Source organism: Rattus norvegicus, chromosome 1 (genome assembly GCF_036323735.1).
Source record: "Rattus norvegicus strain BN/NHsdMcwi chromosome 1, GRCr8, whole genome shotgun sequence".
NCBI classification, from domain to species: Eukaryota; Metazoa; Chordata; class Mammalia; order Rodentia; family Muridae; genus Rattus; species Rattus norvegicus.
The window spans coordinates 31322534-31337382 of record NC_086019.1 but is presented as its reverse complement, the minus strand read 5'-3'; the positions used below and the strand labels follow the sequence as shown (position 1 = coordinate 31337382).

General features: G+C 51.5%; 1 protein-coding gene across 4 annotated transcripts in view; it reads left to right on the top strand.

The window, feature by feature from the left end:
- Positions 1 to 14849, top strand: part of Slc12a7 (solute carrier family 12 member 7) — an 81583-nt gene that overhangs the window by 45443 nt on the left and 21291 nt on the right. For all 4 annotated transcript variants that reach the window (XM_006227789.5, XM_063288386.1, XM_063288392.1 and 1 more), the window contains exons 2-11: positions 3909 to 4003; positions 4424 to 4546; positions 7864 to 8010; positions 9243 to 9297; positions 9953 to 10083; positions 11321 to 11562; positions 12754 to 12965; positions 13519 to 13686; positions 13967 to 14065; positions 14558 to 14615. In XM_006227789.5, the coding sequence (XP_006227851.1) occupies positions 3909 to 4003; positions 4424 to 4546; positions 7864 to 8010; positions 9243 to 9297; positions 9953 to 10083; positions 11321 to 11562; positions 12754 to 12965; positions 13519 to 13686; positions 13967 to 14065; positions 14558 to 14615 (1330 nt within the window). The remainder of the gene's footprint in view (positions 1 to 3908; positions 4004 to 4423; positions 4547 to 7863; positions 8011 to 9242; positions 9298 to 9952; positions 10084 to 11320; positions 11563 to 12753; positions 12966 to 13518; positions 13687 to 13966; positions 14066 to 14557; positions 14616 to 14849) is intronic.

Genomic DNA, 14849 nt, shown 5'->3' with positions numbered 1-14849 from the left:
CTTGCTGTCCAGCTACCCTTTACTGTGTATGGTATGATAGCCGTGACTGCTCAGTAATTCAGCTGGGCCTACCCCACTCGGCTGTGTATCCCCCATTGTCTCCCAGCTACAGTCTCCCTAGGCAGTTTCTTCTAGCCTGACCACAGGTCTGAACACCAAGGCATTATAGCAGGTCTCCATGGCTTGTGTGGTCCTCAGGTGCCTGTGTATATCTGTGCTTTAATCAGTTGATGCTTAGATGGCCCCAGAAGTGGTCATGGGGGACTATCCAGATGGTGCCCCTTGGCTTTTGACACATCACTGACATTTCCTGGTTACATTTAGTCTTAGTGTCCATCCCCCTGCCTTAGCCCTGTAGTCAGTGATTCTCCTGAGATGGTCTGAGTGGAGCTTAGCAGCATTTGTAGGTGCTGAGTATACATCTAGGGACTAGCGCGCCCTGCTTCTTGGCCTGTTAGCTGGCAGAGTAGGAAGATACATATGTCTATGCATGTGGGTAACTGGACACGCCCTGAAAAGGCCAGAGTTTCCACCCCTTCTTCAGATGTGTCACGCCTCAGGGCTCATCTGGCCCTCCCTTTCCTAGAGGGGTAGAAACTGGCTTCCACTGTCCACAGTGGGCTTTGTTGTTTGTTAAATTTAGTTCACTTATTAGAAGACCTGGGATGCTGTTCTAGAATGCTTCACCCATACTCTGGAGCAGGAACTGAACAATGAGGAGTCTGTGTTTGGTTACAGTGTTTTGGGTGCTTAGCATAATATTTATGTAGGTTCAGAAGCCATGAAAGGAAACGTATTGGCTCAGGATCCCCAAGACCGGTTCTCAGCACAAAGGAGATTTATTTGCCCCACAGGGGCAAACAGTAGGGAATAAGAAACAAAGGCAGGAGATAGAGGGTGAGGTTGAATTGGGAAGGGGACCGAGAGGGGGGTGGAGGGTTATTTGTCCTCAAGCACGGAAGGACTGAAGTACTATCCCAGGATGGAGAGGAGACAGACATAGCCAATTGGTGGCTTAGAAAGGTAAAATGGGAAGCCTCGGGTTAGGCTGAGGTGTTGAATTTTAATTGGGCATGGTAATTAGGTGAGCCAAGGGGGGCTTTTGATTGCAAGACTTGCTGGACTTTTGGTAGTCAGGCTTAGGAGGAAGGATTGGCCAAATAAGGGAATAGAGTGTGAGGGCTAGCTCTAGGAATGTAACCTAAGGATTTTTAGCAAGGCAGAGGGACTCAGGGAGAAAGGCAAGGCCCTCTAGAGCCATGCTGGAGCTGGCCAGAATTCCTTGGAAGATTTGAACCACACTGTTCAGCTCTCTCTTGGCCAGGGTCTCTTATACCTATTAAGTGTCTGTTTTGCTGTGATCCACCTCTCCTGTTTCTTCTGTCCCTTGACTCTCTTCTTCATCTGTCCCTTGACTCTCTTAGGTCTGCCACATGTAAGATTTGAAGGTGATGAGATGAGGAGACCTCACACTGGGGGCAGTTGAGAGTACAGGCTCTCGCCTCCAGATGGAAGGTGGTTATTCCGCAGGATGCTGGCCTGGTTAGCTCTGTGTGGGGGTGGGCATGGGTTTGATGGGAACCTAGGGAATTGTGCCTTGGCCGGTGAGCCCTCACTTGTATGAAAGGCTCTGCATGATTTCGCAAGGATGAGCGAGCGTGTATGCACAGGCGGATCAGCAGACCTCACTCAGCCCCCAGCTGCCTGACCATCCAGTAAAGGACCAGCCAGCCTTTATTTTTAGCTTCAGTCCATCCCCTCCTACTTGCTCCACGGTTCTGATGTGAGTGGAATTCGAAGGGTGTAAGGTCCCACTAGGGAGGATAGTTACACAGAACACACTGGGTGGGGTCGTGCCTTGCTGTGTATATTCCACTGCCCTCAGAGCTCCTGTCTTATCAAAGACCCTGCTGAGAAGCATGGTGTGGCCGTGTTCTCAGCTGTCTGTGCTGCCCCATGAGTTAATTCTCTGTAGAAGACTGTTCTGTTCCTACCTTATTTTAGTTCCTTGGCGATCTGGGGGAAGCTGAGGGCCGTGAATTAGGAGGAGGGGGACACCAGTGGGACTTAATAGCATTTGCGTGTGTACTGGCGAGGGAATTTCTTACTAGAACAAAGCCACTTCTGGGTTGTGGGCCCTCACAAAGGTTTCTCCCTCTGCTTTGGTTCAGCACATGTAATCAGATGCCACATTTTAGGGCCTACTTAAATTCAGGGCCGGGCACTTTGTGTTCCTTTGTTCCCTGACCCCTGATGACCTTGATTATTGGAGTTTGTTACTGGGACCTGGGTCAGGTGTATCCTGAGACAGAAAGGGTCTAGTGAGCTTCAGGGATCTGCGTCAGCCTTTTCTGTTTGGCTACCAATCAGGATTGGTGGTAAACCATGGTCTGAACTAGCTAATAGGAGCTGTGTGTGGGCCTTTCCCGGAAGGCCAGCATAATCCCATTGGGATTTGAGGAATTTGAAATTCAAAGCTACTGTCAAAACAAAACAAAAAAAAACAAACCTTAGTGTGTGTGTGTGTGTGTGTGTGTGTGTCCTCCCTCAAAGAGGGCTTTAGTCTTTAATGGGGCCAATCTGTTTGTGAGATTCTTGGCTTTTAGGCCAGTCATCCCCAGAAGTATCACATGCCTAGTTAGTAGGACTTGAAAGAGGACTTAATGTAACTTTCTGTTCCCCAACTGGAGGCTGTTTAGAATCTTTACCTGTTCCTCCTTCCAAGTAGCTACCTTGAATAAGTCCAAGTAAAGATTCATTGCCCTGCTCCTATCCTATGCTGCTGGCCCACAATATGCTCAGGGACAAAGGCCTTGGTTCCAGACACCAGCACAGGGTCACAACCTGTCACATCAGGACTCAGTTCTTGAGGTCTCACAGCAGAGGTCTCCTTTAGGTTCCTTCCTTCCTCAAGGATGCTCCCTTTCTACAGACCTCCGACTGCAGTATCTCAAGATCACTACTTCGGCCTCAGTGGATGCCAAACTAGCCCTGTGTTTTTTGTGACTGAACAAATGTCTGGGTCCTTGGGCAGCTGGAACATGAGGTATCGAGGCCATGTGCCCAATGCCTTGCTATTCTGGGTCAGGAATCCAAACCCCCAAGGTGTGGTCTCCTCTCATCCTGGGCATCATAACATTATACTGCTTACTGGACCTGCCTGTCAAGGGCCTTAAGTGTCCATGACTCGTTGACTGTGGACATGGAGAGGAAGCAGAGGTGAGGATCCTACTTGTAGAGACCTGTGTGGAACACACTGCAGGACCTAACCTGTCCCTCCTCCTCCATCCCATTTGTCAAGACTGTTACTGATTTTTTGGAGGGGGGGTCCCCTTCTTTCTGGCCCTTGTTCCTGAGATTGGCAGAAGTAGGATCACTCTCTCTCTTTCTGCCTCGGGAGTCCCATGCCCCCATTTATGCCTCACCAGAGGAGGTCACATAGCTGGTAGCCAGGTTAAGCTTCCCTTCCCCTTACAAGGTCATGTCCTCATGCAAATATGGCACCCTCAATTGCCTGTTATTATCCCACAAGGGTTTAAATGGCTTTTGTTCTCCCCAGCAATAAACTGAACCAGTTCTCCGAAGCTGTTCCTAGGTGTGTGGGTTCCTTACTTGAGTACTCACCAGTCCAGCCCCGTGTGCAGAGGGGAGAAGCAGACATAGGATGTCACCATCTCACATGTGGAAACTGAGGCAGAGAGGATTGGTCTAGGAACCTGGCAGCATGAGGCATGCCCTTCGTACCAAGGGCTAAGGAGTCCCTCAGAGGCACATCTCTGCCGAGACCCTGGCAGGGAAGGAATTAGAATACAGGGTCCCATACCTACTAACTTGGCCACGCTGCCTCCGGGCCTGCATGGCCTGGCATCCTTAGATGCCTGGACTTAGAACCTGACTGTCTTCCACAGGAGATGGAAACCCCAGGGAGAACAGCCCATTCATCAATAATGTGGAGGTGGAAAGAGAGAGCTACTTCGAGGGGAAGAACATGGCGCTTTTTGAGGTAATTTTATTTTAGTTTCTACATGTAAAAGGTACATTAGTGAAGAACCTGTGGGGAAGTAAAGGAGCAGTCGTTTCTTGTGTCCCGGGCAAGGGCAGCCTGGGCTCATGAGGAAAGAGCAGAGTGCTTCTGTCTGAGATCCACTGAGCTGATCTATTTCTGATAATTGAGCTGCAACCTGGGCAGACGCATTCCCTACAGGTCCTGAAGCCTGAGGACCCCCTCAGTCCTCTGATTCTAAACCTGCCGGGCAGATGTTCTGGGGCACACAGATCTGGGGCGGGGTGGTGGTGGTGGTGGTGGTGGTTCCGTTCACTTGGCTGTGGGCTCTTGGGACAGATGGATCTTCTGGGCCGGTGATCTGCTGCCCTGGGATGTTGATGAATCTGGTCCCAACTATGTGACACTTTGTACCCATAGGAAGAGATGGACAGCAACCCCATGGTATCATCACTGCTGAACAAGCTGGCCAACTATACCAACCTGAGCCAGGGTGTGGTAGAGCATGAGGAAGATGAGGACAGCCGGAGGCGGGAGATCAAGGTACACACACTGCCTTCTGTGGATAGCCGTCTTTCTAGGCAGAGAACACCAATGCCAGACTTTCAGATCTTGTGTATCCTTTCCTTTTATGGGGCTTGGCCACCTTCATCTTTCTGGTACTGTGTCCAATGTCCTATGCTTCTGGGAAGGGACAAGGTCCTAGAGGTGGTGTGCAGGCTGCCCTGCATACTTTGAGTGGGCGTCTGTGGGACTATTATAGCTCCAGAGAGACTCCTCAGACACTAAGCCCTGCCTGAGGTCTGGCTTTGTGTTTCATTTTATTATTTGGTTGCTGTGTTTGTTTTTGAGATATTCTCACTCTGGCCAGGAGCCCATTGTGTCACTCAGAGTTGGCTTTGAACTCTTGCCTCAGCTTCCAGATACTGGGATTACAGGTGTGTGCCGTTATGTCTGGTTTAAAGCCTTCACTAAAGACTTTGAGTTTTTTTTTTTTTTTTTTTTTTTTTTTTTTTTGGTTCTTTTTTTTGGAGCTGGGGACCGAACCCAGGACCTTGCGCTTCCTAGGCACGCGCTCTACCACTGAGCTAAATCCCCAACCCCAAGACTTTGAGTTTTATTCCCATCAATTCTGTCTAGCTGCCTGAGGCCCCTGCTTTCTCTGGAGGTAGGAGTTCAGTGCTGGTGAGCAAAAACGAAGGTGATCTACCCTGTTTGTCACAGCTAGCTGTTTCCTAGGTGCTTCTGGTGAGCCGGTGCCCAGCCTGACTGTGGGTCTATGGAAGTCAGGCCACAGCTCGGCACTGGCTGTCTTCTTTCCCCCTGCTGTGAACACGGCAGGGTCAGTACTGTGTTTCAAATCTACAAGTGTTCAGCACTTTTGAGACTATTCAGATCTGGGGCCATGTGGTCCCTGGGGACAGGGCTAAGGTTCACAGAGGCATGGGCTGTCTTCCCAGGAGCAGGGCAGTGGCTTCCTCAGAACGTTGTCTGGACCATGCCTTTTTCTGCCCTCTCCCGGATACTCTGGGCATCCTTAGCTGAGAGTCACAACTACCCAGATGTGCTGAATGACAGACTATAAAGGAGAATTTAGGGGCGGTGGTGGTGGTAGAAGTAGGCTTGTCACTCAGATGCATTAGTGGGGTTTACTTGTGCCCCCCATCACTGCCTCATGGCCCAATAGACTCTTGGGCCTCATAAGCCCTAGGCCTTCCCTGTCCACAGTACACATGTCCATTTGCCTGTCTGTCTCTCTTGTCTGCTGGAATTTGTGTCCAAGGAAAACTTGGCCCATGCCAGGGAGCAGGTCTGAATGCATCTTGGAACTGACCCTCAGCCTCAACTCTGCATAGTCCCGGCCCCACTCAGTTTAGTCTTTTTTCCCTAAGAGTGGAACCCAGCAGGCTTGGCTGCCCACAAGGGCACTGTGGAAAGAACCTGTCCTTGTAAACAGAACATCCAGGTTTGGGGATATTATACTTGGTATGGCCTTTGTATATTTTACCCTATCCCAAAGTGTGACAATTCTCTGGCCACTGTTTCCCTCGAGGACATGACTTCTGGACTGGATTTCAGTTGATGAATGGTTAGGACCACAGCAGAGCTGCCTATCTTGGTTGAAAATGCCCCACTTAGTGATCCACTGGGTCAGCTTGACAGGAGAAGTAGAGCCTGCCCCCGGTGTCTCCTTTGATGGCACAGAAGCTTGTCCCCAGAGACGGGAATCACTTTCTTTTGAACTGCTTCTGGGTTGTAAACAGGTCTGGGTCATTTGGACAAAGCTGAGAGCTCAGAGGTGGCCATCCCCTCTTTGAAGGATCTGGGAACCCCAGGCAGACAGCTGGCTCCTGAGCCCATGTGTCAGTGGGATCTGAAGCTAAGCCTCCTATGTACCTCACTCAGGCTGCCCATCATGGCCTGCCTAGACAAGTCGTTTTCTGCCGCGTTTCTATTAGAGACATTGGCTGTCCCTAGTATCCATCTCATGCTGTGGTCTTGTACACACACATTCTTGAAAAATTAAAAAGGCAGGTTTGAGAGATGGCTCAACAAGTGTAGGTGACTGCTACTCCTCCAGAAAACCCGTGTTGGACAGCTTACAACCAACTAGGATGCCATTTCAAACGGACCCAGTGCCCTCTTTAGTCCTCTATTGGTACTTGCACTCATGTGCGTTAAACCAACAGACGTGCATGTACACATAACAGATTAAAGATGATAATAACTCTCAGAAAGTCCCAAAGGCCTTTCTTCATCTACCAGCTTACAGAATCCAAACCCATAAGGATTTTATTTTCTGACCCCACAATGCAGTGCCAGACCTCAAAGATAGGGAGGGCATGAGGTCAAGTCTTGGGCCTCCCTCTTGCTATATATATTTCTCCCTTCTGTGTGAACCTTGATGCTCACTGGCCTTGGGTGCAGGGATAAGGTCTCCAGGCTGTCAAACCCAGAGCTCTCCACACACTCTCCTTTTTTCCTGTGAAACCTTTGATGTCGAGTTGGTGGACGTTAAGCGGCCCTGCCCTGGGTGGCTCACAGTGGCAGGGTCCTGTGCAGGCCTGAGCTGCCATCCTGTTCTCTCAGGTTTAGGTGGTCAGTTTGTTCTCCTTGGACTCTGCCCTCTGGCCAGCTACAGCCATCCTGTACCATCCCTCAGCTGCTGGGCTCTCGCTGCCTGGTCTAGGTTGGATGACGTCCTTGGCCAGGCTTCTGTGCGAGCATTGCTCTGTGCCAGCCCTGTGGTCATCATCTACAGGCAATGTGCTCAAGCTAGTCCTCCATCTTGTTCTGTGTCCACCTAGACTGAGATGAGCCTCCCTGTTGGGGTCTGGCTTCTCAGCTCTTGTGTCCCCGAGTCTCTAGTCTGTTTCCTATTGTATGACAGTGAGACTTTTGAACTTTCAGGTAGTCTTACTGGTGTTTGGCCCCTTTCTGGCCTCCTTTCTTTCATGCCTCAAGCTACCTGGCACCAAGATTCAGGCCCCTAGCTGTCCCACATATAGAACAGGGACCCTACCTCACTGTTCCAAACTTCCCACTCTGATTCTTCTCCCCGGCAGGAAACCAGAGTCAGGCGGTTTGTTCCTGTGTCTGCCTAGGATGGTTTTCTCAACCTCCAGCACAATGCTCTAGACGCCAGGAGTCTGCTCTAGAGTCACAGAACCTCATCTTATTTAGGACGTAGATTTTTGTAGGCATCTTCCCTATCCTTGTATTTTCATTGTATGGCCACCATGTCCCTGCCCAGTTTTTCTTTTCCTGTGACCTCCAAACCAAAACATGGGGTAGGGCTCCAGGCTGAGTTACTGGGTGCGGGCTGTGAGCCTCCCCAGACATATGATACTCTGTTCCAGGCCCCACGCATGGGCACCTTCATCGGAGTCTACCTACCGTGCCTGCAGAACATCTTGGGTGTAATCCTTTTCCTGCGCCTGACCTGGATTGTGGGGGCGGCTGGCGTTCTGGAGTCCTTCCTCATCGTGGCCATGTGCTGCACCTGTGTGAGTGTTCATGTTTGCAGCTGGTCCTGGGGCAATTTCGCAGGAGCTGTGCTAGGGCCCGGGGAGGCTACTATTGGGAAATCCAGGTCTGCGTTTTTAGGTCCCTCTCTAGGAACCAGAGAGGCTCAGTCCTATAGAGGACTCAGGAGAGGTGGGCTGGCCCATCCGGTCTGGCAAAGCAGGTTTCCTGCTAGTCTGAAGATCTTATCTAGCTGTATCTATGTTGAGGGTTGCATTTCTCGTCAGGACAGGTGCCTCTTATTGGGGTATGATGAGACCCCCCTAGTTTGGAAGGATAATGGATATTTTCAGAGTTTCTTGAAGAGAAAGGGACACAGGTTTGAAACTTGTTCAAGTCCAGGCTTCCAGCATGTTTTCTAGTTCTACTGACATTTTTGTCATGCTGGTTTACCTTATCCTTGTTTACCAGCTGACTTTCTGTCCTTCCCCTTCCTCTGGTGAGGAAGAGTATACCTTTGTTTTACTTACCCACGTGTCACTGGGTCCTTTCTGTAGGGAAGTCAGATAATATGGTTGAATGGGAGTCTCCTTGACTCCTACCCCAGGCTACCTGACCACTTGTTCCCTGATAGCTCACACCTGTGTGTCTATCCCAGGCTACCTACTGTCCTTTGACTGGCCATTCTTGTGGCTACCTGCTTGCCTGTTCCATGACTGGTCAGTCTATGTTGTCCTTCCAATCCTCCAGCCCATGCTTCCCAACTGGTCACTTCATGTCTTTGCCACACCATGACCACCCTAGGGCATTCGCCTATATTTCCAGGCTGGTCATTCCACATGGTCACCCCAAGCTGTCTTCTGGTTTCCAGTGGATGCCATTCTTGGTACCACATTCCTGGTACCCTCAAATAAACTTACCTGAGCAGAGGGTGCTTGCTGGAGGTGAGGGGGATACAAGGTGTGGTGCCCTGTTCCCTGTTGCATGCACATCTAGATGAAGCGTCCTCTTGTGCTTCTTGGATTGGTAGAAAGGTCAGGCACTTAGATGAGGTTCAGCTTTCAGGTCTGTGGCGAACAGGGTCCGAAACCTGTGTCTTCTGTGACCTTTGGGAATGGGTTTGTGGGTTGGGTAGAAAAGGGTTGACAGGCAGGAGGCCTGTCTTCCCTGGTCATTAGTACCTCCTTTGAGGTCAGAAGCTTGCAGCCTCAGGCTGAGCGCGTCGGAGCATCTCAGGGCACGAGTTTCCTGAAAAAGCTGCCTCTCTTTGCAGACAATGCTGACAGCCATCTCCATGAGTGCCATCGCTACCAACGGTGTGGTCCCAGGTGAGGGTGCCAGCGCCTGTGGCCCTTGAGTTGGTTTATCGATCTCTTCACAGTACAGGGCAAGAGCTATTGCATGCAGATGCCATTCCCGCCCCAGGCTCATGTGATGACAGTGACATTAACTGTTTTCACCAGGGTGGCACTGGAGTATTGTGCTGCCCATGGAGAGAAGGGAGAGGCTCTCTCCCCAGAGGCTCTGGTGTAAACACACCCTCACTGCTTGCCTGTCTGTTACTACGAGGACAGACACCACATCCTTGAGTTGGACACAAACCTAAGTAGAATGCAGGTCCTTCTGAAGCGGTGGACTCTTATGTGCTAGCAGAGACACCCCCAAGCACTACTGCCTGTCCTCTGCATAAAGGAGTCCACAGGCCTGTGCCAGTGTCTCTCCTTCAACCGTCTGAGGGCACAGCAGGTTTTCTGAAGACAGGTGAGGCCTGTATCAGATGGTTCTCATCACACTTGAGCTAGCCTGTGACTGTGGACGGGGTAGACATGAATTCATAGCCCAAGGCTTTCTAGTGATTCTGCTTTGAGGGCAGACTAAAGCTGCTCGTCCCTTAATGGGGACACATCTTTTTTTTATAAGTGCTCAGTGTTCACAGTTAATGACACTCCCTGACCCATATTTTGCCTTGGGCTGTCTTCACAGCGGGAGGCTCATACTACATGATCTCCCGTTCGCTGGGGCCTGAGTTTGGAGGGGCTGTTGGCCTCTGCTTCTACTTGGGCACAACGTTCGCAGGCGCCATGTACATCCTGGGAACCATCGAGATCTTCCTGGTGAGTCCATCTGCGGAAGTCTTCCTTCCTTGCCCAGTCATTTTGCCTCAGACTGTCCTCTACCCTGCTGCTACGGACAGCTGGGCACTCAAAGCTGCTGTCTGTCTGGGCTGAGGGTCTGGGTCCCTGATGGGTGAGACCTCACAGTCTGTGCTGTCTCAGGAGGCATGGCTAGACCGGACTTTGTAACTCCTTGAGTAGGACTCGATCAAGCCCCAGAAAGAAGGTAAAGCCGTTCTGCTCATCCCTGGTTCTTACAGTCCTGGCAGGCAGCCCCCATTGCAGAAGGGCTTCCCTGCACCTTGATGTTGGGCTTGGGCTCAGTGTCTGGTGGGCTTTGTACCCTAAGTTTTTGTTCACTGTGGGTACTGTTTATCCTGGCCAGGAAATTATGGGGGCAAGAGCTTGAAGCAGCTAGTTGTGTCAGCATTCAGGAAGAAGACCCTAAGAGTGGCAGGTCTTTCCATCTCAAACTCAAAATAATCCCTCACTCCTGTGAGCTAATCTAATCCTGACTAATCTAATCTGACACAGGTCTTCTAGGTGATTCTAGATCCTCCTGATTGATAATAGATTGATAATAAATATTAACCATTATAACCATCTTCATGGAGTTGGCTCTTTTTTTCTCTGCTACCCAAGCATCCCGGAGCCAGCTGGGAAACCTTCCCACGCTTTCTAAGAAAGGGTTCATGGGGGCAAATGCATATTCTAATTTGGGGAGTCTGGGCTGGGACCTAGGGTTCCTTGTCCCCCTATAGGTCCTGGACTGCAGAGTCTAGATTGCCATGCTCGTTCCTAGGGTCCCATTGGTCACCAAGGAAGTCCCACCTACAGTAGAGCAGTTGCAGGACACTGTAGCCGTTTGGTAGCGCTCTGGAGACTGTGCTCAGCAGTCAGCTGGCATTAGTAAACACGGAGGAGCTGCACTGGGCTCTGCTGAGGCTGTTGGCAGGAGCCCTTGGCCCCTCACCACAAGGATTCTCCCCTGCCCATTAGTAACCTGACCAAGGTTACAGTCTGGCTCTGGCAGTTCGAGGGAACCAGACAGGAATGACTGCAGGCCCGATGCCCTGGGTCCGTCTTGGATGGCACACAAGATTCTGTCTCCGTGCACCCAGTGGCCTCAAGCCTGACGGGCCTTCTTTGCCAGTATCAGGGAGGGAGCCAGGGTGAGGTCAAGGCTGGGTGAGTTCCTGGACAGGACCTTCTTTGCTGACCTGCCTTATTCCCACAGACCTACATCTCTCCAAGTGCAGCCATCTTCCAGGCAGAGACAGCAGACGGCGAGGCGGCCGCGCTGCTGAACAACATGCGTGTGTATGGCAGCTGCGCACTGGCGCTCATGGCCGTGGTGGTCTTCGTCGGAGTCAAATATGTCAACAAGCTGGCCCTGGTCTTCTTAGCCTGTGTTGTGCTTTCTATCCTGGCCATCTATGCTGGTGTCATCAAGACAGCCTTCGCCCCACCTGACATCCCGTGAGCCTCAGGCCGTCCTTGTGGGGTGGAGAGGGGTGTGATCTAATGCATCTCGTGGTGTTCAAGGGGCTTGGGCCTGCTCTCCTGGTTCCCTCTCCTCCTAGCTTCTCTAGGGAAGAACATGGAGGTGTCCTTGGTAGTTCCTTGGTAGTCGTTCATTCCCGGTTTCCAGTGTGGTTTTTTTTTTTTTTTGGTTCTTTTTTTTTCGGAGCTGGGGACCGAACCCAGGGCCTTGCGCTTCCTAGGCAAGCGCTCTACCACTGAGCTAAATCCCCAGCCCCTCCAGTGTGGTTTTAAGGAACTTTGGAGTATGGGGTGGGCACGGCGCCCATGCAGCTGGTTCTGGGTGCATCTGGGAGGCTGGTGAAGGTTGTCCGTTTGTCAGTGCGCACAGTGGATTGGTTACTCTTTGGTCCCTGCGATAAAGCACAGTGATTAGGAACAGGCTATGGAAGAAAGTGTTTATTTTGGCCTGTGGTTCTAGAGGGGTGAGAGAGCAGGGAGAAATAAGCAGCAAAAGCAGGCACGGTAGCAGAAGTAGGAAGCCGAGAGGGGTGGGGGCAAATTGAAAGTGAGACTGACAAATCTGTCCCTAGAATATAGCTTCCTGAAACTAGGCCATATGTCCTGAACCTCCCCCAGAAGCACCATCTTTGGGTATCAAGTGTTAAATGTCTGAGCCTGTGGGAAACAAGCCTCATCCAAACCACCACAGTCAGATGGGCAAGCTTTATCCCATGAGACGTGGCTTCCTCATCTTCACAGAAACCCCTCAGATGAGCTGCCTCTTGTCTTCCTATGGCACTGAGGAAGGTAGCCCAGGTGGCTGGGTCATAGCAAGTGAGTGAGCCTGGGACCTAGGTGGAGTCTGGGCATGCTGGGACTGACCAAAGCCATGGTCCTTGGTAGGGAATGTGGGAGCTGTAGTTCCACCATCTCTGTGCAGGGTGTGGTCACCTTCCTTCCAGAGTGAGTTGCTCTGGACAGGAGGAGGACAGCCCTGACCCATGGAGGGCCGTATGTGAGATCAGTCTTCACGCTTGCTCCTGACATGGCACCTGCAGTGACATGGGTCAGGTTTATTAGAGCCACTCAGGAGGCGTTGAGCCCCGCCACCCCCCGCCCTGGCCAGCCCCCGTGAGTCAGCTGAGCAGTGTGGTGAAAACAGGCTCTGCCCTTTCTTTGCTCCAGGGTCTGCCTTCTAGGGAACCGCACGCTGGCGAATCGCAACTTTGATACCTGTGCCAAAATGCAGGTTGTCAGCAATGGCACAGTCACCACCGCGCTCTGGCGCCTCTTCTGCAACGGCTCCAGCTTGGGTGCCTCCTGCGATGAGTACTTTGTGCAGAACAATGTCACTGAGATCCAGGGCATTCCTGGTGTGGCCAGTGGTGTCTTCCTGGGTGAGTACTGGTGGGGACGGCTAGGACCACCTCTCTGGGCCATCGGGGAGGAGCACATGGGATCTGCTGGGGTCTCTGAGGAAGGATACCTGGAAAAAGCAACCCCCAAAGGGTCTCAAGGGAGGCAGCAAGGGCATATGGATTGCTGGCTGGAGCCCACCTACGGAGAAGTCCCTTTGGGTGTGTTCACAATCAGTGCAAGACTGCAGTAGAGAGGAAAGGTGGCCACACTCCCTGGATCGTTGGAGGAACCAATACAGTTACAGGCCCTGTCTTTCTGCCTTGTTGGTGGACGCCTAGCAGGGAGGGCACCAAGACTGAGGGAAGCTAGCTGTTTAGGGGTCTGTGAGTGCTGCATGCAGGGATCCCCCAGTGCTACTGAAGCCTCATGTTGAGGTTTGGGGAGAGTGGCTTCTTGCCACTGTGGTCCTCACAGGCTGAGTGCCCTGATTGGAATTAGAGCCATGGAAGAGCTGCCTGCTGCTGAGTGGTGATGCTGGGAGCGCACAGTCCGTTGGGCAGTCCTGAGAAATCCTGACTGTTTTTATTACAGATAACCTGTGGAGCACGTATTCGGACAAGGGGGCATTTGTGGAAAAGAAGGGCGTGTCCTCGGTGCCTGTGTCCGAGGAGAGCCGGCCTGGTGGATTGCCATATGTCCTCACAGACATCATGACCTACTTCACCATGCTAGTCGGCATCTACTTCCCCTCCGTAACGGGTGCGGCCCCCTCCCCCCGCCTCCCCTCCCTCTCTGTCTTTGTGTCTTTCTGTGTTTTCCCACCGTGACTATCTCTTCTCTGACTCTGTCTTTCTTTTTCTCCATTACTGTTTATGTCTCTTGGTCTGTCTCTATTTTCTGGTCTCTGTGTGTATGTCTCTGTTTCTGTCTTCCAGTCCTCAGAGACCACACCCTCCCAGCAAGCAGTGGTGCTATTAACTCATCTTCTCTGACCTACAGATGAATCTTTCTGTCACTGTTACCTCTGTCTGTTCTGCAGGGATCATGGCAGGATCCAACCGCTCCGGGGACCTCAAAGATGCCCAGAAGTCCATCCCAACAGGGACCATTCTGGCCATTGTGACTACATCTTTCATTTGTATCCTTTCCTTAAAGGGGCCCTGGCCAGAGGTGTTTGAACTCTAGTGCTGCTGCCTTAGCTCCACTCCCCTCAGTCACACCCCAATTGTGCCCATCTGTGATGCACTGTCCAGATTCACAGCCTGCATTGCTCAGGATGCACTATCATGGACCCTAGTAGAATACCAAGTTTCCAGGCAGCTAGGAGTAGGGTCTTAAAGACCACGCCCACAATGACACACCTACTCCAATAGTGTCACCAACCAAGCACCTTTTGAGTACCCTGTGGCTAGCACTCTATAGCTAGACAGATGTGAGGACAGTACTCAGTGGACTGTGGAGGTGTTGGGCACATCTGTGGGGACAGGATATGGAGACATGTTACTATTAGGTGGCCCTTGCTGGGTTGCTCCAGGCCCATGGGATGGGACCCACAGGCCAGCATGCATCTCCTGGAGTTTGCATGCTACTCTCTTGCCCCAGGACTGTCTGTTCCTTGACCTCAACTCAGATCTTTCCTGCATTGTGCTGTTTGGGGCCTGCATCGAGGGTGTAGTCTTGCGAGATAAGTATGTTGGGTTTTCACTACATGAAATGACTGTAGTTGGTATTGTCTTTTCTGAGGGAGACTTCAGCTTTGAAATTAAATTACCTCTGGGCCTCATAATTGTGTATGAGTTAAATGCCCTTCTGAGAGGGTCACACTGCCTTTCGCCTGACTTAAAACATTGATGTGTCACCCCTTGGGCTTGGAGCCTGAAGATTGCTAAGAGCACAGTTGAGGCCTGATAAAGCTGGAGATG